The sequence below is a fragment of the Poeciliopsis prolifica genome, unplaced genomic scaffold (assembly GCF_027474105.1).
Source record: "Poeciliopsis prolifica strain line A6 unplaced genomic scaffold, Auburn_PproV2 SCAFFOLD011, whole genome shotgun sequence".
Lineage (NCBI taxonomy): Eukaryota > Metazoa > Chordata > Actinopteri > Cyprinodontiformes > Poeciliidae > Poeciliopsis > Poeciliopsis prolifica.
Window position 1 is genome coordinate 7,519,257 of NW_026562386.1, and position 27,531 is coordinate 7,546,787.

Genomic DNA, 27,531 nt, shown 5'->3' on the forward strand with positions numbered 1-27,531 from the left:
TGAGTGAAATAAATCGTGGTAGAAATGCTAAACTGCACAAATTATTACATGAAACATATAAACTATCATTTTACAATGGAATCTTAACTAAACCCATTGAAGCATAACATTGTCGCATTCAGATATGATACCACTCCTTTATAACTTACTCTAAATGAGTTTTAAAAGAGTATAGTGATCAATCGATGTGAAAGACTAAGCAGAGTAGCAGATCTCCTTAATTTAGGGTGTGCTCCTATGTCAGACAAAGTAATAAATCCAAAGGTCAACATACCAACCTGATTTGAAACACACAGATCATCAAAATGAAACATCTGGATTCAAAGAAATAGCAGGTTGCAAGAATCAACAGCCCTTTGAGTTGTCGATTCCTGTTTTATAATCACGTCTGCATATTGTTGGAGTCAGAACATGAAGTCCTGACTCGTGTTTGAATGTATTCATGTCTGTATTACGCATCATGTGTGTTGGTGTGTATATGCATGGCTTTAAATGAAGACAAGTTTATTCACAGGATTAAAAGAAAGCTGGGATCTGTGGAAGAGGACAGACAGATGTAAAAACAAAACTGTTACAGGGATATAAACAAGAGTTTACTGTATTGCATGGTATTGTTTGATTCTACATACCAAACATGTTTAATGGCAAATGCTTCAAAGCCTAACAGCTGGTATTTGGTATTACATAGAGTCAATTGAGTTTTCAAAATTGAGTTTTCGATTGCTCTATAGATCCTACATTAGGGCAGCTTTACCCCTCCCCCACCTGTCCCTGTGCACCATTACTGGAAAGAAACCAAAAAAAGAGAGCCAACCATCACTGCTTTTGGCCAATATTGTAACACATCTGGCTGTAGGCTCACAACCCAAGTAAATAACTTGACTAAGCAGCCATTTACCTGTCTGTGAAATGTAACAAATAAAATCTAATAGATATTACTATAACTCTTTTAATCAAAGGTATAAGCAAACTTCAAAGAATATGTAAACAAAAATGTATTGAGCTCCAGAATTATCAAGTTAATGAAAGCTTTTCTACATGAATGCACAAAACACACATTCTTGAGTTATACCACATTCCTAAACCATACTTCCACCACATACTAAACGTAGGGATGAGTGTAAAACACCACAGAAGGGTGGTTGCTGCACTTTTAAATGTCTTCTCTCCTCTCAATAGGAAAGCTCCGGGGGTAAATCAGGCCTGATAGAAATCAGTTGTTATATTAAACCACAGTGACATTAATTGCAGTCACAAGACCCACAGGCCCAAGTTCGCTGAGGCAAGTAACTAACTTCTGACTTCCAGCATTTGATTGTGGGTCGACTTTAGGAGAAAGCCTTCCCCTTAAAATAAAACTGCAGGATACGGTTACAGACTCACCTTCTACTAAATAAAGACCCCACTTATTTTTGGCCTTCATATATTCCACTGAGGCAATAAATAAAGAGAGCAAGCTGAGGTGGAAAAACATGTCCCAACATTGCATACATTCATGTACAGAGTTAACATTTTGACTTTAGATTAAAAAGATAAACATTAAAAATTTAAATTACTTCTAATTTCTCCAGAACTGTTTTGACTTACAACAACATAGTCATTGGGTGAAGATTAACGGTAAAACACTTGTTCATTGAACAATTTTCAGATGAACAGCTATTTTGTTTTTCATTATCTGTGTTCGTCTCCTTCAGTTTCTCTTCACTGTGTCAATCTTTCAGTCTGTTTTTGTCATTGGTATTCTTCCTTCTACTTTTCCTTGTGTCACTCTCTCCTCTCTGTCCCTGTCCTACCCTCTCACCTTCCTCAGCCTCAGCCCTCTGTCGTAACATGACACTTTCTCACAGCGACCGCCTGACTCTACTAAGTTGTTTCCCTGTGTTGCTCCGCTGTTGCCATGGCGAGACTCCCCGTGTGTATGCAGCGGTGTGTGTGCGTTTGCGTGAGCAGCTACATAGACCCATGCTGGTGTAAACTACAGTCCTGACGCTTGTTTAGGAAAGTGGATGTAAAAATTAAAAATGTGGATTTAAACACACAAACTGTGTATTATGGAACGGTCTGCAATGTTTGGGAAACAGGGAGAGGGTGTGTGTAACTGTCTGGTTAGTATGTGTGTGCCACAGAAGTAAAAACAGGAGAAACAGCGGTCAAGGTCACGCGAGGTCCCATTTTATCTGGCAGTGGTTTCCCTGGTGTGGCACTGAGGTACCATGGGATCTATTGGCACACACACACACACGCCCACGCACACAGACTGAAAGAGTCACACACCCCTGCTGTTTGCCCAGCACACCAGGGAGGGCAGTGAGAGCCAGGGGGCTGGTTGACTGTTTGTTTAAACAAGGTCAATACATGTGCACGCTCATGCGCATGCACAAACCGACACACGCAGCAGACACGTTTACTGTATACAGCACGAGGCCTGTATATGGCCCTGTTCTACTTCCAGGCTCAATTCCTTTTATTCCCATTTTGTCCTCCCTCACTTTCACTCACTCTTAAGCACACTTTTCTTTCCCTCCCCCCTTCTTGGCAACTTTTTTTTTGTGCTGTGTACTAAACCCGATTACAAAACCTAAAGTAGCTAGCCTTTCATATGTTTACATCAAATACAACCCCGGGGCAAGGCAACCGTAGTCCCAGCCAGTCCATAAAGTGTAAGCTGCATGTCGATGCGATAGGCACGGGCTTGTGTGAAATTTTTATGCTTTGATGACCTTGTAAAAACATGATTTCACAAGATTACAGTATTTACCATAGCAGCTAAAACAAAGTGTAGAATGATTTAATTCAAGGGTGTTCAAATTTTTGCAAAGTCAGACAAAATAATCAAGCTGAATGTAGTTGTGGGCCCCAAAAATTATAAACTCTCTCAACAATAAACAAAACATAATATATCCCTAGAGATTTGAAACATGAAAAGGGTTTCACAGTGGATATGATCAAAGGAAATGCAGACAAATTCCTAAATGTTTTGAGTGAATTGTTTCCTCTGGTTGAAATAAATTGTTGATAAGTGGCCTTGAAAAGTAGATATTGTGATAAAACTAAAAGAACACAATGATGTCCAGACTAGCTCCCCGAAAAATAATTACCAGATTATGTATCGAAATGAACATAATAAAAATATGTACTCAATAATATTATTATTTCTGAAATGATACATTTCTTATTTTTAGTAGAAAGAATCAATCAATCAATCAAATTTTATTTGTATAGCACATTTCAGCAGCAAGGCATTTCAAAGTGCTTTACATCATAAACACAAAAACACAAAGTTATGCATCATGGAGTAAACAATTACATATTACGTTTCAAATACAATTCTAAACAGGTGTGTTTTTAGTTTAGATTTAAAGGAAGTCAGGGTTTCCGCTGTTTTACAGTTTTCTGGAAGTTTGTTCCAAGTTTTTGGTGCATAGATGCTGAAAGCTGCTTCTCCTCTCTTGGTTCAGACCAGAACCAGAAGACCTGAGAGATCTGGAAGGTTGATACAACAACAGCAGATCTTTGATGTATTGTGGTGCTGAACCGTTCAGTGATTTGTAAACTAACAACAGTATTTTAAAATCTATTCTATGAGCTACAGGGAGCCAGTGGAGGGATTTTAAAACTGGTGTTATGTGCTCTATCTTCCTGGTTTTAGTGAGAACGTGAGCAGCAGCGTTCTGGATCAACTGCAGCTGTTTGATTGATTTGTTGGACAGGCCTGTGAAGACGCTGTTACAATAATCAGTGCGACTAAAGAATCAAATAAAACCAGGGTTACGGTAAAGAAATTTGCATGTAAATACCACAATACTATGAAATTGTGGTAATTAATCCAAGGTAATTTCATGATAACACCGCCAATATACATGTTCTCTCTCCATTACCTTTCCATAATTCACAGCTTTCCATTACATGTGTGTGCTTAAGATTTGCTGCCATGCTGTGTGCTGCACGTGTGAGTCCAACAGCATATTCATTGTCTGTCAGCTTGTTTCTGCCACATCGGTCTGTCCCCATCCCCAGCCAAATTGGTAATACCAGAGGGGCTCCTTATATTTGTGTGGGTGCAGCAGCACACAAATAAGCTCTTTAAATATGCCCAAGGATACCTCAGCCTTCAGCCAGAGAGGCTTTGGACTTATATGTCTCCTAGCAACAGGTGTACTGATTAAGGTCTGCAGCTAGCCCCAGAGGAATGGCTAAAACAGCTACGCGCACATGCAGCCAAATGCCTGTTTACAGTCATATTAAAAGGTTTAGGATAAAATTAACAAGCAATACAGGAGTATTTTTAGACATAAAATTAATTGAAATACATGTAAGTACTATTTTCTAAAACTATTTTCTATTTTATAATTTTCTTAATTCATCAAATGGCTATTTTTTCTTATGGCAGCCAGAAGTTAAAATAAATTAAAAGTATATTTCAACAAAAAGGAGGAAGAAACACATCCTGATTCCTAACCAGGTAAAAAGACCAGTTATCAAAATGATTTATAATGTGTATGAACAGAATCCCATATAATACCAAGAAGTGTGAATAACTGTTGTCAAAGTAATTACAAATTTACTGTCATTGAGAAAAAAATTGATAGGAAAACCATGATCACCTTTTTAACACCATTTCACTACATAGAGACTAACTACTCCAGACCACCAAAGAGAAAACATGCAATAAAAACATAATTATTAGGCATCACAAAAGAGTACAGTTTTTATGTTTATGTATGAGTTCTGCTTATGGCAACTGCTAAGCATACTTTAATCTTTCATAATCTTATGAATCTTATTCCAGCCACTCCTAACAGAACAATAATCTTAAGATTAGTAATCAAAAGCTGTACTCACAAAAAGACACAGCTGATATTAAACTCCTGACTCACTGGAATACCATGTTTTGTTATCCAAATGAGAGCGCCAAATTTGTGTTTCACTAGGATTACAAACCTAATACCACCACTAAACATCTTTTATAAATAAGCATTGTTGGATATTTATTGACCTTAACCAAAAACATATTTGTTAGCAACTATATAACAGAAATAATAAACACTTTTCTATACAAAATATATTTAAATAATCAAATGTATGGATGAGTGGATGGATGGGGCAAGAAAACTAATTTAACTGGCGATACAATTTTAGCTTGCAATAATACATCTAGCATATGTTCAACGTATAATTTAATAAAGCTGTGATGACACTGGAAACCCTGATGAATACCTACACAATAAGTCTAATTAAATCTTCTTATAGCTATATCCATACAGCATTAGACTGCCTTGTATTGTATGGAAACAGATTATAAAGTAGTTTTAAATACCTGAATGAGTCAATACAAGCTGTTGCAATACTGCATGATAAAAATAATACTTTGTTCATCAAACGTCATAACTAACTCACAGCAAGGGATTGTGAGCCTTTGTTCTCTAACACAAGAAAAAAGATGTAGGAGCAGCTAAGAAATCTGAAAAGAACATAAAAGAAATCCTAAAACTGATTGAATACTTTTGCTCTACAACCTAAACAAGCTACATTAAGTCTCTGTAGACAAAGCAGTTCAGTAGTGTACTGGTATGGGCAATGGACTGGTCAAAAAATAAAATTCTTCTCCAGGTCCAGATGGCAGCAATGACGTTATTTGGTGACATCACATCACTGGAAGTCAAGACTCAAGGAGAAGAAGAGGTATCGCATTGAGAAGTGGAGTTTGTTTTTCAAATCTAAAACTTTAAAATGAGATATTGAAAGCGATGTTAGCTGTAATTGTTTGTCAGGCAAACTATGTACAAACTACCAAAGAAAACAAAATGCAATTAAGATCCAAATATTTTTGGATAAAAACTTACAGAATTTTAAGATATCTAGTATTTTACCATTTACATTTTAACATACCACAAAAGATTTATCTTTGGCAACTGCAAAAATTCTTGCTATGCATCATTTTTAAATATCTAGTGTGGAAATAACAATTTTGCAGCAGAAAGGTTGCAATCACACATAGCTATAATATTCTGCCTTCAGAAAGCAGCTTATTAATTTCCAGCAGTACACCTGGAAAGTATGATATACTAAAACTTTTTAAATGTTCCAGGTAGTTTGGCCCCATCAAATGGTTTCTGCATAACTTCCCACGAAAAAGCTTGTGTATTTTCTTATTCATATTTTATTTGTCGTAATTCACCTACAATTACTTTCCTTGCTTTTTCTACATTAAATAATAGTCTTAATTATTCTAAAATACTAGGAAATATTATTAATGGTGTGCTGAGTTGCTACTAATTAACTAAATAGAAAATCTGTTTTTCATTCTCAAATTAGAAGCTTTTTTAGACATCATCAATTCCTAAACAGCAAAGAAGCCAGAACTACACAGAAAATGTGCAGATGTCTCTTATACCTGAATAAAGAATTTAATAAATATTTAATATAAAGGCACAAAATATAAATCTCTAAACGGCTAAAAAATAAGTTTGTCAAACTTGGTGCTCAACCTACTTTGGTTCCTACACAATACCTCATTCACCCACACATTTTCTTTGTGCAGAGTCGTGCAAACCGCTGCTGAAGAGAAACAAATGCTATCTCTGCCCTTCTCTCAACCACTTTCCTAACTCAGTATGTGACAACACACCCCAGTTTATGAATTTGATTATGAAAGCATTCAGTCAAAACTTTGTCAATTTTTTTTTCATCCTTAGTAGTTCTTGCAGAACGATATATAGGAGTGGTAACTCAGAAAGTGCAACACCTCCCAGTTTATATGCATATGACAAAATAAACTGTTAACCCAGCTAATCTAAAGAAGAAATGCTAATGTTATCTTCTTTCATGGTTTCCTCATCAAAACAGCTCTATTGTGTCCTTTTTACAGCCTATAGCTATTGTAAATAACCTAACAAACTGTGCCTACATATGTCAAATTAAATCTATTCAACTAAAATGACTTGTAGGCCAAAAAATCTAAAGGTATTACTAACCATGTTTTGATGTTTAAAATCAACTTCTAAATACCTTTGTGATCAAGACAATTGTCTTCAATTACTAGCTACATCAAATAAAGCATCAATATCAAACATTTTCTCAGGATAAGAAAAGAGGGCAACAGTGACAAATGCTTGGTTAAAAAAATCTGAAAGTTAAATTATGCATCGTCACATATGGCAGGATTGAATCTTGGTCTAACTGAAGTGGAAATGGTTAATGATTGGCCTGAAGGAGACTGCATGACTGAATGTATGAGGATATAGGCTGTTTCTAAAGCAACAAATGGCAAAAGTCTGGGTGTCTTTGTTGTTTTAGGAATTTTTGTGTCCACAGCTATTGAAGTGTTGTATTTTATCTTACTTGTCAAATCAAGCATAATATGCATAATCACTGGTGGTGAACTGAGTTCATCCGACGTTTTATTTACTCCCAATCTGGAGACACCAAGAGCTAAAACATATTTCACCACCACCCAATGAAAAAATATTTTTATATAGAAAATTACAAGTAAACAAGTGTAAAAACAATCAAAAACATACATTTAAACATTAGTGCAAACCATTTCCATAGAGAAAAAGCAATAAAGCAAGTCCTGTAGTTTAAGATGTGAAAAGTAATGGGATAGTTTACACTGCAGTGTAAGCAAGTGTCACAAATATACAAAGCATTGTTGAAAGGCCATGTACATGAAAAAACAGATAGTCATGTACTCAATAGAGATTTCTGGGACAGATGGAAGGAAAAAAATGAACAAAGGTCCTGATCATTATGATAGAATGCACAATAGTTTACTGTTCCAGATTTCAAAGGTGAGCTCAACTTCATAGTTTTCAAAGGTTGATTTTCTTTTAAAATGTGAAAAAATATGATTCCTTGACTTGCACATATTGTTTTAGTTCTTTAAAAAATGACATGGAAATACTTTTAAACACTTTTAAACCACAGCACTGTTATATGTGTGGACCTTTTACTATTGATTTGCTAAATTAATTTACTCCACTTTTATCAACTTTTGGGGATTTAGAAAATGTGGTTACAAAGTACAAAGGGAACTTCAGAATAAAATGTTAAAAATAAAATTTGGGAAAAAAATACAACAGAGTATGTAACATGTGGAAAAGCTGATTTCAAAGGGAACTATTTTGCAACCATTGTAAAGTTCTGCAACAATGGTGAACAAAGACCTCCTAAATCGCACATGAAAAAGAAAAAAAGCTTGGCACAAGGCTCTTAAAATATTAATTAGACTGAAAACTTCTTCTGTTACTTGGTCTTTTTCTCTCTCTTTATCTCTCATCTATGCTGTTACGCATCCTATCAAATGACAGACTAGCTGACTGGCGTATTGTCACACCCTTCATGCCATCGTGCCATCGTGCCTGTCTGTCTTACTACTCGTATCAGTAGGCTCACTGTGAGTTTTACAGTAGAATGGGATGTGTGATAGTTTGAACTAACAGGGTGCACACTGACCTATTTTCAGTCAGATAATGACCCCTGACTGTACATATTAAAGGTGCCCAAAATTAGATCGAATATACTCAAAAGGTTAATTTATCTCACTCATTCAGTACAAAAGATCAACTTATATATCATATAGTTACAGCATAATTTTATGCAGAACATTTATTTAATTTTTATGTTTTATTTTCTTACTAAAATTCAAAAATTTAGTTTTCAAGAATTCCAATACAAGTTTTTTAGTACAGAAGCATTATTCTATGCCATAAATAATTGTTTAGGAGACAGCAGATGTGACACTAGTACAGTTACTTTCCACTTCTACAAACTGAACTACTGCTCATTGGTTTAAAATCCTTTAACTCTTTATTTGACGGGTTGTGAATAAGACTGTCATGACACAGTCATAAACATGACATAACACCTGTCATGAACACAAGTAAGTCTTCGTGCATATTTATGACCGTTCATAAAGCGTCATTTGGTAAATCATGACACTTTTAATACAAAGATGACATTATTATAACAAGGACATTTTGAATAATGTCAACTTTGTATTAAAAGTGTCATGATTTACCAAATTACACTTTATGACAAAAGTAATAAATTTACATGAAGACTTACTCATGTTCATGATAGGTGTTATGTCATGTTTATGACAGTGTCATGACCATCTTATTCACAACCCGTCAAATAAAGTGTTACCAAATCCTCTTTTTAGATGAAAGCGATATTTGCATATTATTTAGAAGTTAACATCCCAGAACCTGGAAGAATAATCATTGCTTCAGGGTCAGATATACATTGCCTAAAGCTAGTGCAATGTTTCCTAATGAGTCTAAGATGATACCAACAGAAGGTATTGATCTACTGTGTCCCAAAGTCAAAGCAGTTATCTTAGCTTTACATTTAGAGCCCTTCATTCTTCTCTACTGACAATCTTCTCATTCAGATTCTTGTTAGAGTAATTCTTTCCACAACACAATCTTTATGAAGAAGTTAATTTGTTTTCCAGCAAGACTTGGAATCTACCCACGATGCCAATGCACCAATAATTCCTTTATTGACAATGATGTCACTGTGCTTGTTTAGCCATAAAACACCATAGGGATTTCTATTGGTTATTATCATGAGGAAAATGAGACACCAGATCCAGCAATGCAGATGAACAAAAGATCATCACTAAAACAATATTGCCTTGTTATCAGCAGTGCCACTAGTTAGCTAATTATTTCCTTACCACAGTATCACAGTATTGAAATTACTTTATTTTATTTTTTTTATTTTGTATAACATAAAAATTTTCTGAGAGAATTTTTGGTTTTCAATAGAAAAAGAAAAATAATCACCAAAATTAACAAAAATAAACATTTAAAATGTATCCCTCTCAATAATTAATTAATACATAAGTTTAACATTCAGAATTGAATTACTGAAATGAATTAGTAATTTTATTCATTTTTAATTCAATACTTCCACCTCTAAATTGAGCATATGACAACCACAACTGTAGGCCACAATAGCAACTTCAGTCCTCAACACAAAACATGATTTTGTTCTACTGAAATAATTAGACACACTTTGGAGAAAAAAATTTAACCTAAAAACCACAAAGAAGAAATGAAGTGTGAACAATATGAGACTCCGAACTGAGGAGGGGAAAATGTTACCTTGACAATTGGATGGCCACCAGATGCTGCTTTGACAGCTCCTCGGCTGCCTTCAGTCTCATAGTGTGCACGGTGGTGGGCTTTGGGTTGCACCTCTATCTTCAGCTCATACTGGCCAAATTGGCTGGGTAACGGCCAGTCTAAAGGAGGGAGCGAGGTTGTCCTGAGGAGAGACAAACGCAAGTATACAGATTAACACCCACACAGAGTGGTAGAGGAAATTAGACCTCTGGCAACAAACTCGACAAGTGCAACAGTTGTGTCTAAGATGTGGTCAAAAGCAAAAAGCAAAAAGGTCAGGAGTGTCAAGAGATAATACGAAAACTAAGAGTGAATAGAACCAGTAGTATTGATTATAACCTTTATCAACGCTAGAATAAAAACTCATAAATTGTTTTACCAAATTTGAAATGTATGCATAAAAGCCATTGCCTGACTAGTTGCTGGTTATCTGAAAAAATATGTCTAAAAAATGGGTATTCCCCTGTCAAGGACTGACATGGTGCAATCAGTGATAAATGGTAATGTAGAATGCATTGTTCTTTCTCCCATCAGACAGTGAATCACTGGAATGCCCACATCTGCTTGCTTCGTTCTTAAACATAAACCTTGTAATAGGTCAAGTGAAGACTCAAACTGTGAATCATTTTCTAAGCGGGACTTTTCTATCTGAGTCTTTAACATTTTAACGTGTGGGTCAGAATGGGTGGAAGGGCAAGCGTGTGAGTTAGACAGTACATAAATGACTATCTAAGTCTGTGTGCATACTGTACAACAGCATGTTCTATGTCCAGGACACCAGAGGGGGTGGCATTGTGTGTTTTTCCTCAGTGCCTCTTTTTTTGTTATCTGAGTAGGCTACAATCATATTTGAACAGCTGTACATATAAAACACTGAATAGAGGTCTCCACACAGAAACTGGGTCTATCCACCTGAGTGAAATAGATTAATTTATCAACAAACCATGAACACATCCTTAACATTTTCATTTTGGTTCCATGGCCTACCTCCTGGATTACATTTATGTGTGGCGTTACTTAAAGTGTGGCACTACTTTTCAAGAAAATATTTTTTTCTTTCATTTCTTTGAACTCAGATATAAGACTTGTTAAGAAATTATTAAAAATGATTGAGAAAACTTCAAATTGATTAAATAGGGTATAACGCAGTAAAAGCTTTAACAGTAAAGGATATACATGGTGAAATTATAGAGCTATAAAACAAAAGAAAATCTTGAAAGACAAATCATTCTTGTTACACCTCTACATTGATATTCAAAGTCCATAAGTAATACTAAAACACAATTCCCAGTTACAAAAAGAAGCTTTGAGTCACTTCTGCTACAACAGGTAGCCATTACCACATCTGGATGACAAAGTAGTCATGTCCAATGTTATCATTTCAAAGTATTTGATGGGACTCCCAGTTGCCTGCTCCTCACTCATGAAACACAATATAAAATCTTTATTTTATTAACTTGAGATTTGAGATCTTAATTTGAGATCAATACTGCTATCACTACTTTATTTCTTCTACGGTCATTGTGCTATGCATTGATGGCCGAGTTTGGCTCTTAAAATGTAACAACACCCCTCTTTCACATTTTTAGCTTTGTGCTCACTTTTTTTTGCAATTTTACAAACTTCTTGATTTTAGACATGAAAATATCCCAACCTGCAAGTCTGAAAACAACTTAAAAGAACAGATCAAAGGAACACCCAATTCATTTAAAATTGTATTTACTACTACATATAAATGTTAACCTTTGACTTTCTTATGGCAGCCCCAAAGTTCTTGTAAATGTCAAATTTTGAGTCTCAATAATCAAGTAATTAAAATTTTCCCAAACAGCAGGTAACAATTAGGATCTAACACTCAGACATGGTATTAAGTCATCCACTCCTGGCATAAGTCGTCACATAACCGCTAATGAAGCATGTGGTTACATGGCCTCCATAGCAACAACAACACAGAACAGAGGAAATATGAGCTTGTCATGGGAGGGAAAGAGGGATAGACCATGTCCTCACAAAGCATAACCTTTCTCAAATGTCTGTATTACATGCATGATGGGCACAGCCAACTGCATACACACATCCTTGATTTCCTACAGTCTGAGTTGCAAATAAATTTCCACATCTTGCCCCTAGCTCAATGAATGTTCTGACACGTTTTGTTCCACAAAACAAGGCAAAACTGTTATCGCTGTTGTTTTTGTCAAACATAAACTCATAAATTAATAAACGAGGTTGAGGGCACTGCAGCTTTTTTCTGCTGTGTTATAATTATATTTTAACTGGGTCATTTACAAATTATTCATTCATAATTTCTATGCAACTCATTCAGTACAATTAAGTTTGAAAAAAAGAAACATGAACCATAACAATAAGACAAACTCCAGAGGTCATAATATGAAGATATATTTTTCATTCTAAATGCCATACTACTTATGTTTTGCAATTCCCTTTTTGTCATTTCCACTAAATGTCAAAATGTAGCACAAAACCTATTGACAGTCATGAGGTACAGACATTTGACATTTCCTAAGTGAAATTTACTTTTGCTTCAATTCAGTTTTTGATGCGCAGCTAATACCAGCTATATCCATCATTTTTAAAAGCTATAAAAGATAATACAGCCCAGTTTAAAGGCATTTCCCCTCAACTAATTCTGTTTTCAGATTTTCCTTTTTTGTCACTCATGTTTCACTCAACAAACAAACTTAAAAATCAGAGAAAAATCCATCCAACTATTATCTACACCTCCTTTCCCTGGGGAACTGGTTCCTATATCCAGCGCTCGGTAAGTGGATAAGAAGGAGCTGCATAGTTGACTGGACATGTCCTCTATCCATCTCAGTCAAACAATAATATATGTTAATATGTGTAAAATATGATAGTTTCATTTTAAGGATAAAAACCTTTCTAAATCAATGTGGTCCTGCGAGAAAAGTAATTGCCCCTAAACCTACAACCTGTTTGGTCCACCACAAAGTGCTTACAATAGTCACTGTGAGTCTTTTACGATGTCTGTTGCCACAGCATCTCCATTGACATGAGTCTAAACTTTACCCAGACCAAAAACTCTTAATTTTGTTTCAATGAGCCATTCAGAGGTGGCCTTGCTAGTGCACTTTGAATCATTGTTTCACTTTATACCCCAAATTTTAGGTTTAAATTTAAGAACTGATGATTGGACAATCTCCAAATAATATTTCACTCAAAGGTTTTGGGGATTACCAAGTTGTGCTTTTGCAAATATTTCGACAATGTAAGGTTTTGCCTTAGGGTTCTCCAGTGGATTCTTTGTTCCCAGTTCTCTTTCTTATCCAACTATAAACACTGTTCTTAAGCTTTAGATGTTAGTCTTGGTTCTTTCGTCACCTCCTGAATGATTTGTTGATAAGCTTTTGGGGTAAATTTGATAGCCAGATTCACCACTCTTCCATCTTTTGTGGATAATGGCTTTCTCTGATTTGCTGGTGTTTCAAAGCCTTGGAAATGTGTTTGTAATCCTGTCCAGATTGACAAATGTCAATGACCTTGTTTTCTTCTTGTCTTGAATTTCTTTAGGTCAGGAAACAAGACATTTTAGCCTATTTCAAATTTTCTGACTATTTCAATCCAAGTGATTTCTTAATTCTAAACATCAGGCATTTATCATTCCTGATTGTAGTGAGGGTAACTAAACCAATAATAATTAAAAACAGACAAATTGGTTAATTTATGATTACATATTACCGTATATTACATCACAGGGTGAAGTTTGCTTCAGGTGGTTAATCCCTTGATAATTTAAATCTACTATATAAAGAGGCAAATACTTTTTACAGTCCTATATAATATTTTGTGCTATAGTAAGAAGCTGACAGTCCCAGCCATTTCTTTCCTCAGTTCCTTCTCACCCAACCCCACCCATTCCACCTGAGCCATCTGTTCAAAACATGACTGACACACATGCAAGCATAGACAACTCAACATCCTATTTCATGGCTTCATAAAAGCCCCTGGACTTTCCTCTGTATAAGCAACATCTGCTCTGGGAACATACACCTACCAACAAAGGCACAATTGAGTTTAAATTGTGACTCATCATAGATGTGACCCCGTTTTTGTCTGGACGGTGATAGGTCTATGTGAATAAGTGTTTGTGTTATGTCTGCAGACGTGTCTGTCTGTGTGTATGCGGCTGCCCCTTTGCCATATGTGCCCTGTGCTGATTTACAGCGCTAGGGGCCAGTGCACACAAACAAGGCCTCATCTTCATCTGCCACACACATTGGAGAACAGACAGCCAACTCCTCCTCCTCTCCTGTTGGTGTGTGTGTGTAAATTTTCGTGTTCATTCTTCTTCACACACTAATAAACCTGAATTTTAACACGCAGCTCAAAGTTCCCTCATAACTGAACAATAAAGACAATGAACACACATGTTACCTAACAATGTAATTGATACACATTAACTAGAATAAAATGTTCACTCTTCAAAATGTTTTTTTATCTTTATGGCGAGTCATAGTACACAATTAATATCTTAGCCTTTGACCGAGACTGTCGACTAATAATCACCTTGTCTTCAGGTTAGTTCCAAACTGCTATAGTGTCAAAAGTCCAATTTTTATGCATTTTGGAGGGATTTTATGTGATAGGTGAACACAAAGTAGTAATTTTTTTCCATATTTACAGTTTGAAAGTTGTTGCTCATCCTTCTTTCCAAAACAGAATAGGCTCAGTCAGATTGGACCCCAGATTCTCAATTAAATGTAGGTCTGGACTGTAACTGGGCCATTCTAACACATGGACATTTTTTTATGTAAACCAGTCTATGGTAGCTCATAGTTGTATGTTTCAGGTTGTTTTGTTGAAAGATGAACTGTTTCTCTATTCCTAAAAGCACCCCACATAGCATAATGCTTCCTCCATCATGCATCACCACTGGGAGGGTATAATCATTCAGATCTGTAGAGTTAGTTTTTTTACCATACTCAGCATTTTGAATCTGTGCTAAAAAGTTTAATTTTGGCTTAATATGAACAAGACCTTATTCTACCTGCATGCTTACCCTAAATGCCCTGTAGCAAACTGCAGATGGGACTTTCAATAATCCCTTTGTTGAGTGTACACCTCATTCCTCCAGGTAATAATGCTGTCCTTGCCTGACCTGTCAGTTTAGGTGGACAAATATATCATGGTGGGCCTGCAGTTGTGCCATACTCTTTTCATTTTTGGATGATTATTAGAACCTTGGCTCATTACAAAATGCTGCTTAAAATTTACCCTCAATTTACCCTCAATTTTGATCTCAGTATGAGGAAGGTGGGATCATTAGTCTTTATGCTTATTTTTCACTAGTGTTCTCTAAAAAGCTTAGGAGACATTCATAAGGTCTTCATGAAAGTACGGCAAGTCTACTAAAGTAGACTTTTTTTTTTTACAAGCTGGGTAACTTGTAATTTTTTATCTGCTGCTTATTTTTAATACAGTATGCTTACATAATATTTTCTTCACACCTTTCAAATACTTTAAGGAATTATCCTACAATTAATTTTGCTTCTCCGTTTCAAAATCAGCTACCTTACCTGAAAATAGGTGTATGACCAGGCTTGGGTTTATTCCATGAAAAGTGCGAGGGCACAGACAGAAACTGTTCTGCAGGCCCATCTTTTTTCATGCTGTGCAGCGTGTCGTCTGGAGGAGAATCGAGGTTAGAAGACAGATTTTCCTGGTCATCTAATGCCAGCTCTCCTTTCCCTGTCTGCAGAGATGTTCTATCCTGTGAGGTCTTCCTTGTCTTTGATGGGATGTCTGTCTCAGATGGACAGCATTGAAAAGGTGACATGCCTATAGTGGGACTCCCAGCCCATGTGTCCTCTGTCACGCTCCCCCTGGGGGAATGTCCTGGCGTGGGTGTAGGTGAGTGATGAGGAGACAAGGAACCGGGATAGCAAATGTCGGCACTGGAGTGTCGCCTTTTCCCGCAGGGTGAGGTTGGTCGCGAAGAGGGCCTGGAAGGAGACCGTGGGCTAAGCCAATTTTCATCAGTGATGCTATTGCGTGGTGAATGGCAGGGGGACTGTCGAGGAGAAAGAGTGGAGTGAGAGTGATGCACAAAGGGGGGATGATGATGCTGCCATGGGGACTGCTCCTCTAGAACTCCCCCAACAGCCTGTGGTGACACACAAACTGGAGAAGTCAGAGGGGAGCCCAGACTAAACCTTGCAGCTGCTTCATTCAGCTCTGAGTCAACATCGTCATAGACATGTGAAAACGATTCACAAGATGAAGCATCAGAGAACCAGCTCCTAGAGGAGAGGCTGCTGCAGGGGCTAGGGCTGAGCGAAGAGTCCCTGTATGAATGGTCCAGTGGCAAATATAGATGGTCTCTGGACAAGGGTCTGTCGCCGTGGTAATCCCCATCAGGACCGTTGGCCGTCAGCTCCCCCTCACTGGTATCTAGCTCTTGCTGGCAACTAGGGGAGATGGAGGTGATCTGGATACTGGGGCACTCAAAGGCTTTTGGTGCCTCCACAGGAGCAGAGGGCATGTGCGGTGAGGTGCCATACTTGGAGCCTTGTGCCCCGTAGCTTAGGGGATCAGTTCCTGTTTTGTGTGATGGAAGTCGTGGTGAAGTGCTGATGACCTGAGGATGGGAGTGCATGCCATGACGAGGCAGGCCAATAGACTGGTGGTTCGCGACCATAGACTGGGGCTGGCCCATATTTAGGATGTAGAACGATGTGTTGTCATCAGGCTCCAGGTCTATGATAGATAAAAAAAGGGATTATTACCACACTGTATCACATTTTAGAGCTATTATTGCTTCTGTCATGTTCAACAGGGATCAGAAGTTAAATTAATGGAAATTGTGATGTAATGTTTACAGAAAAAGTGATAAAATGTAATTAAATTGTATGTCAATTCTTTTTTTTTTTATGTGGAAACCCATCTACAAAAAAGAAGTGATATGTAAAGGTTTCAGTACATTGTTAGGAAACCCTATTTATCAGAAGAATAGTGTGAAGGGGTGAAATGGCAACTTGGGGTAAAAAAAAAACAGAGTTGGACTGAGCAATGGCAATACAAGGAACCTTAACAACAGTTGCTGTTTTTATCTATTTATAAGTACTATAATAAATATGTTTTTCCATATCACTTCCCACTCTATACTTGGACAATCATAAAACACATTTTTTGAAACCACTGATCTATTAATTCTACTAAACAATAATGTCGTTTTTCTACTTTGAATGCATTTTACATATCACCAACATTTGAACTTTTGTTTATAAATTTTAGAGTAACTTATTTGCACAATTTTGCCTTACGTTTTCAGAGACTTGGGCAGGCACTCACATTGCTCCTGGAGGGATAAGTGATTAACAGCACTTCTCCGGAAACAAATTCACACAACAATGTGTGCTGTCGGCTGTCATCGCAGCTAGCGCTAGGAGGCTATTTATACTAAAGGTCATCCAGCTCAGGCAGCATATATGTGTATAAACAGACACACTCACTGAAACAGACAAGAGTCCATTGTGTTCATTGGCACTATTCAGTGAGAGTTTATTGATATACTTTCACTGGTTATGCTTCACTGCTCCCACTGGAATGTAATCCCCACATGTTCTACATTTTTCATATGCGAAATGTTAATTGCACAGAAATACTTCAATATTATACTTTCATAATGAAGCATCTTATAAAAAAAATATTTTGGATTCACCAACAGCAAAAAAGAAGAGTTATCAGAAGCAAAACACTGAAAGCATCATCTAACATGAGTACTCGTAAGCTATCAAAAGCTGACAAGTACAGTCATTTTATTTAAAGGTAGGAAGCATAAATATATTGACTAACAAGTCTTGGAGAACAAAAATGGTCAAGTGAGTATGCACAAATGATCTGGTTTTGGCTAAAACCACAATGTAGCCTGTACAGGATATGATTGTGAAATCCTTACACAACTATGTATTCCTGACATTTACATACCTTTTTTTTTCTTTCACTTTAGATAGAAAGTTATTCCCAATATGACAGAATGCAGGTAAAACATTTAAGTTTAGACAAAAGCAAACAAAGTCTCAGAGATTTTGAAGAGGATGTATGTACTCTCCAACATCTCCATCCAGTCCAGTAGCAACAACAGCAGCAGGAGTGGCAAGTTGTACATATTTATAGCTGCTTGGTTTCTAACTGGCCCTGTTTGTCTGTCCCAAGACACAGTAATGGATCCTCTGATGGCAGCCAGACGAACTGACAGGAAGCAAAAGAGAAACAAGCAGAAAAGGAAAAGCATTTTTTTTTAAAAAAAGCAACAGAACAAAGATAAAAAGTTAAAGGTGATAATGGCTGACTGTTGTCTTAATGTATATACACACATTTTGCCGAGAGGAATTTATATGTACAACAGTGTTTTATTTGCTGTAAATTATTGACATTTGTTTTGTTTTTAGAAGAGTTTATTCTAAAACTTGAAGTAATTACAGCTCAGTTGAACCATGGTAAAAATTTGCTATTTTTACCAGAAAGCTTGTTCCTATTCTGAACAAGCTGTCCTTCTGTACAATGCTCTTTGTAAATCTCTGAGGCACATTACTAAAGGCCCTGTCTACTGTGAAAAGTAGTAGACAGATCTCAGAGCAACTAAACATTCCTAATGCATTGGGTTGCAAAACTAATCAGTAATTAGGAAGTATAGAAATAATAAGTTTATTAGTAAATCTATTAATAATAAGTGAAGAAAATGAGTTAGTTATGAACACTGTACGTCAGGGAGCTCCAAAGTAATGTCTTCTGAGTAGAATGACTTGCTCCTTTTTAAGGGGAACTAGAATGCTTTTCTTAAAAGCTTTAAGTTGCTGGAAAAATAAAGAAACCAAACAGCACTACTATAGTTCGAAATTTACTAAAAGTGGAGAGTTGGGGGTAGAGAATTCCCACTTAAAGTGCATTATATGGAGGGATTTGTAGAGTGTAAGGGTGGCTAACAATTAAGTGTCTCTGTGCCTTCCTACTCGTGATTTTAAATGTTCTTTATACCTGTATACTTGCTCTATTTTAACTCTTGTATAACTACGTATTTAGAAAAATGTTGCATTGTCCGACAAGTCTCAGTTTTAGTTGCAGGATTCAAATGGAAAGGTCAAAATTAATGTGCAGCAACTGCATGATGCTCCAACCAAGCAATATTGCAGTTCTGAACAGAAAACAAATATAACCCAATACTAGCAATATCTAATAAATTGGCCAGCTGGTATAATTCTTTCTTGAAATCAACATGGACAATCTTTAAGAAAGTCTTGATCTGAAAATGGTATTCATGTCATTTTCAAATCTATTAAATAAATATTAGGCATCAAAACACCAGTTATGACAAAACCGTGAGTTTTTAAGTTTAAGTTTTTCATCCACTTGATGATGAAAATAGACAAATAAGTAAACAGATGGGAGTCATACTAGGGGTGACCAGGCCACCTGGCTCACAGCCCTCATCATGCTCAGAGTTAAAATTAGGTTGCTACCTAAAACTGCACACGGTAAGGAAAGGGGCGGGTGGTGGGAAACCCCCTTGTAAGAGCCAAAGTCACCTTAGGAAAGGAGGTCAGACTAGACCATGTAATACTACTTCCTTATCAATGGCCAGTTTTTGCAAACCCAATGCTCCTGAAAGGCCAGTGCGTCACAGACTCCTCAAGTGTCCATACATCAGACAGCCAATCTGGTTAAATAAAGATCTCTAAGAGGCTTTGCTGTACCTAAGCTAATAATAGTTTCGCCTCACTGGGAGATGCTTCAGTGAAGGAAGGATTGGATGTTTGTGACACACCACCAAGACCATTGTGTTCTCACTGTAACCACAGGGAACAGCCTGATCCGCTGCTGATGGAGGCATTTACCATAGCTCCTTGACATAAAGCTCAACAGGTCCCTGGCTGAACATCACACTCCCAGATGATTCTCACTTGGAAGATAATCTCTTCCTCCCTCTTTCTATTCTCTCCACACACAAAGTGTGTCAGGGTGCTGTGACCAGCAATGACACACAGGCCTAATTCTGACAAACTCTGGTTTACTACAAGGACAAAGACGGATTTGTATCGAAATAAGATGAACTATTCATCATTGAATGTGTCATTTTTGTCATAATTTAAAAATTAAAAAAAGAAGTTGTGTGAAGATGCACTTGAGAGCACTATTGTCTTACAATATGAAGGTCCTGGATACAAGTCCTTTATGCACTGAGTTTTTCAAGGCCTGGTTACTAATGAAATACTAAAACATTTTTTTGTTAGTGCTCCTGCTGAGACATATCTGTCTTATAAATATCCATGTAGTACTCAAGATCAAATTCAAAGATTTGGTTGATTTGGAAAAGAGATCCACATCTTTGTTGATCTACTGCACTGTTTTCTATGCTAATGTTACCATTTTATGTTTCTGCTTTATTTCTAATATTCTACTCCTTTACATCTAATTTATTCATGTTGGTCATGTGAATATTGACTGCATTAATGTATAGATATACATTTATACATATTCTTGTTTGAAATATTTGGGGTTACATATTTTACCAAAGTCCTGTCACATTTAGATCATTTTATTAGGCTATGAATATATTAACCCTATCTTTTTTGTTGCAGAAACTTAAGCTAATATAAAGGTTCTTATATTTTTAAACATCTCTACAATATCATGTGAAGAGTAGTGCTACACAGCAAGAATGAGAATAGAAAAAAATTGCACAATAAAAACATTCAGAAACCAGAGCTACTTTTAGATACTACAGGACTTGGTATTTACCAAATTACAGTCCAGCTCTTTCTGTGTGTCAATTTTCATAGAATTGTTTCTGTTTGCTTATGCATATGTGCATCTGCTCTTAACATATTAATGTCTCAAGTTACCAACCTGCCCTAACACCATGTGGCGCTGAAGCAGAGTGGTAATCTAAGCCAGGGTTCCCTTTCTTGTGGGCAGGCAGGTTGATTAGGAAAGGCTCTGATAACAGCCCCTGTACGGAAGGCTTTGTGTTTTGGTCAGTCTCCTCTTTCAGCACTCATCAAGAGCTGCTGGTCAACAGAGCACAGAAATAAATGTCCCAGTAATCCTTGCACCATGGCTCCTGGTAAAAATGCTATACTTTATACAGAACATGTGATAAATATTGCATTGCTTTGTTTTGAGACAGAGGTTTTTAGCAATCTGGTTGTCAAACAAAGAAATTAAAACATGTTTAATTTCACAAGAATTCAAGTTTGTCTACACACCAAGCAGCATCGACAGCAATTATTTTATTGAATAGCAATTATTATTTTTCTTGGAAAAGAGGTCAAATTTTACAGACGTAAAACAATTTTTAGATGTATGTAAGGCATGGCCAGACAGAAAGTCTTTCAATAAATTCAAACAAATTTTGCAACAATAAAGTACATGCAACAAATTAAACTGGAATTACTAGATGTTATTATCAAATATCTGCAAGAATCAGCAATCTGCAAATTTAACATTGGCAAACATTTGATCTAGTAGATCTGTTTCAAAAACTAAAATTGGAAATGACTAAAAACCCAACATATTATTCCGCAGAGTTACAACATACAAGATATCACAGAGGCTTGTTGCCAGGCAGACAGATTTAGGATGATAACCCTCTTAACAATTAGTCACAAACCAATATGCCTGCATCATTGCCATTTTTTCATTTATCACCAAAGAGAAAAAAATGTGCAGCTAAAGCCGATTGTTCTGATTTAGCCCTGGAAGCATGTTGGTTATAAAACTGTATTTAGGTCTTTTTTTACTGAAAAACAAAATCCACAACAAAGTCATGTAAATGTAAGTGTGAATTATCTGCTGTGGTGTGTTAAACGTCCCTCACCAGTCAGCCTGAAAATTGGCCAATTCAGTTCCACTGCCAAGTGTTGCCCCTGACAAAAGGCTGATTGTATATTTGCACTATTATTATACTAACAGATTTGAGTAGCATAGCGAAAGACTATGTTCCCCCTTTCATGTCATAATCCAAAAATCCAAGAAACTAAAAGCGTTATTTTTTTAGTAAGTGTACCCCTAAAAACTTTTACACACACACACACACACACAAAAAAAGTTTCAGTGCCCTGAAATGATAAAGCTTTTCACCAATAATAAAAGGTTTTGCCATGACTCTGGTACAGGCTTTTAATTTATCTGTGAAATTATTTACAATCAAATACAAACACGTTTTTTTTTTTTGGTCTCAGAAACAAAAACATTGTAAATTTTTACTACGGATGTATACCTCTGAGCTTCCACAGATACAGTGATTACTGGCAGAGCTCACAAAGGTAAATTTAATTCCATCACCCAGGGTTTTCCAAGAACTCTGCGTCTGGCTGGTGCCCTGCATTTCTAAACACAGACCCAGTGACGCACTTGCACACATGTATTGTAAGGCTTGGCCTACACCTGTGTCTCTAATCCTTGTTGGTTGGGTTTGGGCCAAACTCACTGCTGATCCCTATATGTAAATGTGCCTGGGACCCCAGCTAAAAAAAATATTAGAATAATCATTAAAAGTGGGCAAAATAAACTTTCTGTTAAAAGACAAAAAGATACATAAAAGAACAATTTATGTAACAGAAATGACAGATGTATATCACAAGATTAATCTGACAAATGAAGAACAGTCTTTTGGGGTTGTAATCTGCTATTGTATGTTTGGTTTATAATAAGACTCAAGACAGAGTAGCCAGTAGAGACTTAATAATGTCAGTCTAAGCCAATGCCAACATATGCCGGCAGCTAAATTAAGCTCCTAATTAACAATCTCATGCCGTGATAACATTATGGGATAAACGCAGTGCCAAGTAACCATCTGAACCAAATATTTACCAACAGATAAAGATCCTTCAACAGTACAGGATCAACCTATCTAAGATAGATTAATGTGATTATCTGAGAAGGTCTCTATTCAAATATTTACCATGTACCTTAGAATCCTAAATAACTGCATAAAAACATATGTGGCCACATCTTTAACAATGCATTGCCAAATTTTGTTCAGGCAAAACGCAACTTTATATTTTTAATGCAAGCGGAAACAAGGAGAGATGTCAAATATCTTTTTCTGAGCGCAAAAGACAACAAAAAAGTGACTGACCTTTCTAAGTCTGTTTTCAAATGTGAGCCGCACTATATCTCAAGTTAAATACAACCCCACAATAAGTGACACCTACAAAGCAAGAAAAACAAACCAAAGAGCTTGTGCTCCTGCATGCAGCATAACAGGAAGACATTTTTAGAATCCAGCTTTATGAATGATGCAAATAATGTTTTCTTCTTCAAGGGATACTACAAGGTTTTTCTCTTGGTGGGGTTCTGTGGAAAGGTTATGAGCAGTCATTACATGTTTAAAACCCAGACCGATGCAGCTTTCAGCCATCTAAACGAAAAAACTTTGCCACATTACATTCTATATAATGTGGCAAAGGTAAAGTATTCATAGTCAATACTTTACCTGGAGCTGTTCATCTTTGAGCTGTTCATCAGTTTGCACTAGTGTTTATTTTTGCCTTGAAGATAAAGCTAACAGCTAGTCGGAAGCAAAGTCCAGACTCTGCTTTGGATTTTTGTAGTTTTTATTCAACTTCAGACATACTGCAATTTGTATTTTAAATTACTGTCATGTTTAATTAGATGGTTATTGATATAAAAGTGTGGTTATTTACAATGAGAACTAAGGTTCTCCACAGTCCATAACAATCTTACCACTTAAATACAAATTGGAAGGCAACTTTCCCCTACTGCCTCAACCAAGAGTAATGCAGCACTGCCTCTCTCCCACAAATCTGCGTAAATACTAACTGACTCAATTTTGTCAAGCGCTAAAATTTAGGCCAAGTGCAAGGACATGTTTTCTTCAACCTCTTTGCAAACTGAGCATTTTTAGAGAGTTATACATTGCTGGTAAGATACTTTGTGTTTATAAACTCTTCACACAGTCAACATGGAAATATCTGACTTTAAATAAGAAGACTTGCTAAACGCCTCCATTGGTTTGCAGAAAAGTAGAAGAAAGCATTCGCACATTTGAAGAACAGTCACTGCAGCGAGGACATGCATAACATCAGAGGCCACTGCCAACAGGAGTGACATTTAAACATTCTGTTGAAGCTGACTGTGCACGTGCCTGAAAAAGTCAATCAGGAAGAGGGAGGAAGAGAGCGACAGAGCAAGGCAGAGCGCCATACAAAGAAATAGTGCTTTTGTTTTGTGTGAAAGAATGCAAGGGAGCACAGGTGTCAAAAGAAAAACAGATTAGAGGGAAAGTGAAACAGAAGAGTTAATAATAATGGGACATAAAGAGAGTAATTACAGCTGATCCACAGACCACTGATAAATGCTTTAATATGGCTAATTTTTTCATCACAGTTTAAGCACACAAATTCTTAAGTCTACGCATCGGTCAGAGCCTGTAGGTCAAACACCTATTAAAACGACGTTAACATTTCTGGAACAGAACAGAAGCACTTCCCATTCAGTAGTCGGGCCAAAAAAAAGAAAAACAAGCAGGAAATAATTATGGCGCAAACAGGAAGACTGCAGTTTCCACTCAAAGACAATACAACTGGAAGCTCTATGTCAATAAATAAGTAAAGATAGCCTTTAAGATTATTTTTATCCACTCCACAGCTTTATCACCCTGTAAAATAACAACTTCAGGGATTTTTATTAGTTTCTTTTTTAAAGCTTAAGTTATTATTTTACCATTTTTATTGAGTTAGCATGATAAACCTAAAAATAAAGCTTTAAAAAGAGCCACAGAAGGGTTATGTAGAGTTCATTATATGGGGTACAGAGCAGGGGAGAAGGGCATGTATGCACGTATGCACTGCGCCTAAGTTTGGCACTGGTTGCTGGGAGACCAAGGGAAGTAGCTAGTTTTTCAAGCTGAAGCTTGAATGCAGTGTGTATCTGTTAGATTGCCAGAGGGAGGGCCTGGGATCACATTTAGGAGGAAGAGCGAGCGGCAGCAAGAAGGCGGCTCACAATATCCATCAGTCAGGACACTTCAAACTCCTTCAGGAGCTGCACTTGTCAATGATTACTTGAGACTGAGTCAGAGCAGTTTGACTCTGTTGACATGTAGAGACGAGCAAGAGCAAGACTGCTAAAAAAAAAAGATCATGAGCCCACTGAGATCTGAGGGCTCACATTCAAAATCCATTATGTTTATTAGAGGGCAATAGTTGCTTTTTTTTAAATTATAGGCAGTACCTTAACTATGCAAAAAGACTTTGTGTATCTTAACCAAATAAAACTTGTAACTAATCTTCAAATAACTTTAGCATCAACAGCAGTGAGTTGGAATCAGAAGAAGGCTCCAACAGAAGTAGCTTCATTTATCAACTGTGCTTGGAAATAGTTCTGCCTCAGAGGCTGGATCTGATCTTTAAACATGATACATGAGAGTCTCTCGAAATATCTCCAAAAGATTTCTTGAGGCAAAAGAGGAGAAAGAAGATGCATTTTCAGGCAAGTTTTTTTGGCCTATGAACATATCTTAATGAAACAAACCGCTGGTGTACAAGACTCAGCTTGACACAATCAGGCAGCAGGTTTAAAATGGCTTTCCCACTTCCAGTGTTAAAAGTATTTTAAAAAGTGCTCATGCTCTGACTAAAATGTTATTGTGAAAGCATGAAATACTGCACAAATGTTAGAATTGTGGAGTTCAAATGCCTATTATTCAAGTAGTATAGTCCCTTAAAAAGTATTGGTACCCCTTGAACATTAAACTTCAACATAATGGGATTTTATTCAAAAGGTGTACAAAATGTATGTACAGTTGTAAAAAATAAAACTCTATCTATAAATAAACAAAAATCTGAAAAAAATTAGATCGCAGTAGTAGCTATCCATACTGATCCCATACATTTTAAGAACCACCTTTCACTGCAATTACAGTTACAAGTGTTTTGAAGGAAGTCTCTGCTGTATTCAGGAGACTAAACTGTTTGCAGATTCTTCTTTGCAAAACAGCGTAAGCTGGATCAACAGCATCAGTTTTCAAGCTACTGCGAGATGTTCAAAGCTTGAACGACTGTTTTATAACCTTGCCTCTTCTGTAAGCTTTTCCACAACTTTTTCCTTGATGTTTTTAGTGTATTTCAACTTACAAAAAAGGAACAGTACTGCCAGTTTTGATGGAATTTGTAGGAATTTATTGGAGTGTAAAAACATTGGTTCCCATTACTTGAGTTGACCCTCACTGTGGACTGAGCATAAGGGGTCTCAAAATGGCCTGAGGAAATAAGACAGTCACACTAGTTTCATCATTTTGTTGAAAGATATTACAAAACCATAGCTTGAAATTAATAGAAACATTAAACAATAGTTGCAAAAATTAAAATAGCTCATTAGCCATGTTTTATACTTCAACCACAGATAGTCTGTGGTTTAAAGAAGTCGTTTCGACATCCAAGTTACTTCCTCACTTTAAAAAGAGCAGAACGCAGAAAGAAAAAAAATCCCTAGATGCAGACGTTTTACAGATTTCACTCTGCTGTAATGCAAACTCTGACATGTTGATGCAGCGCAGCCAACAGTAGCTTGAGTTACACTAAATTTAAACTAGACAGATGCCTTACATAGTTACTCATGCCTCACCCCAGGAAACAAACGTCTCATTCATCCCCCTAATTTCAGCAGGGCTAGGGGGCAGCCACATGATGATCCAACTCTAGATGTCAACCATATACTGTCCAACCTTTGACCTCACAATGTTTACATTTAAATTGATACACAACTGTAAGCTTGTGAGCTCTTGTCTCCAGTCTTTGTTAAAACTTGAGTTCTATTAAAATTTGTTCAATACATTTGATATAATTTGCTTTTATTTCTTAATTATTTAAATTCTCTATATAAAATTCGTAGTTGTCTGTCCTCAACAAGCAATGGCAACATAAAAACTTTTGAAATTAAACTTTTAGTGAGAGGATAAACATATGTTAGAGTATTTCAAACCAGGAACAAAAACTTCTGAATTAGAAATTTAAAAAGAAAATAGTCAGTAAAAAAAGGCAGTGTCTTCTTATTGTCGTTTCAGAAAAATGTGATGAAATTTTTGATCATTTCTGAATGTGTTGTGTTGTACTAAACAGCTGTTAGAAGACTCTCATCTGTCTCCTGTTTATAAAACCAACACCTGGCTAGAATACAGGACTGCTGCCAAACTCACCTGGTGATGTGGCGCAAAGCATACTTCCACTCTTCTCCTCCTTACAATGAAACGGCGAAGAGTGCAGACTTGCTGGGACAACAGGGATTCTCCTGCTCCAAGTACAAAGTAGTCACTAGAACCTGCCGCCTGCCCTCTGCCACTCTCTTTGGGAGCTCAAAATAGTCCACCATGAGAGCGATGTAATTTCAGTCTTTC

At 36.6% G+C, this 27,531-nt stretch overlaps 1 protein-coding gene across 1 annotated transcript in view; it reads right to left on the reverse strand.

Annotated features, from left to right (window-relative positions):
- Positions 1 to 27,531, reverse strand: part of LOC129364067 (nuclear factor of activated T-cells, cytoplasmic 3-like) — a 53,023-nt gene extending 25,492 nt beyond the window's left edge. The window contains 4 exon segments of the mRNA XM_055036481.1: positions 10,113 to 10,275; positions 15,692 to 16,871; positions 27,334 to 27,383; positions 27,385 to 27,531. Coding sequence (XP_054892456.1) covers positions 10,113 to 10,275; positions 15,692 to 16,871; positions 27,334 to 27,383; positions 27,385 to 27,506 — 1,515 coding nt within the window. The 5' untranslated portion in view covers positions 27,507 to 27,531.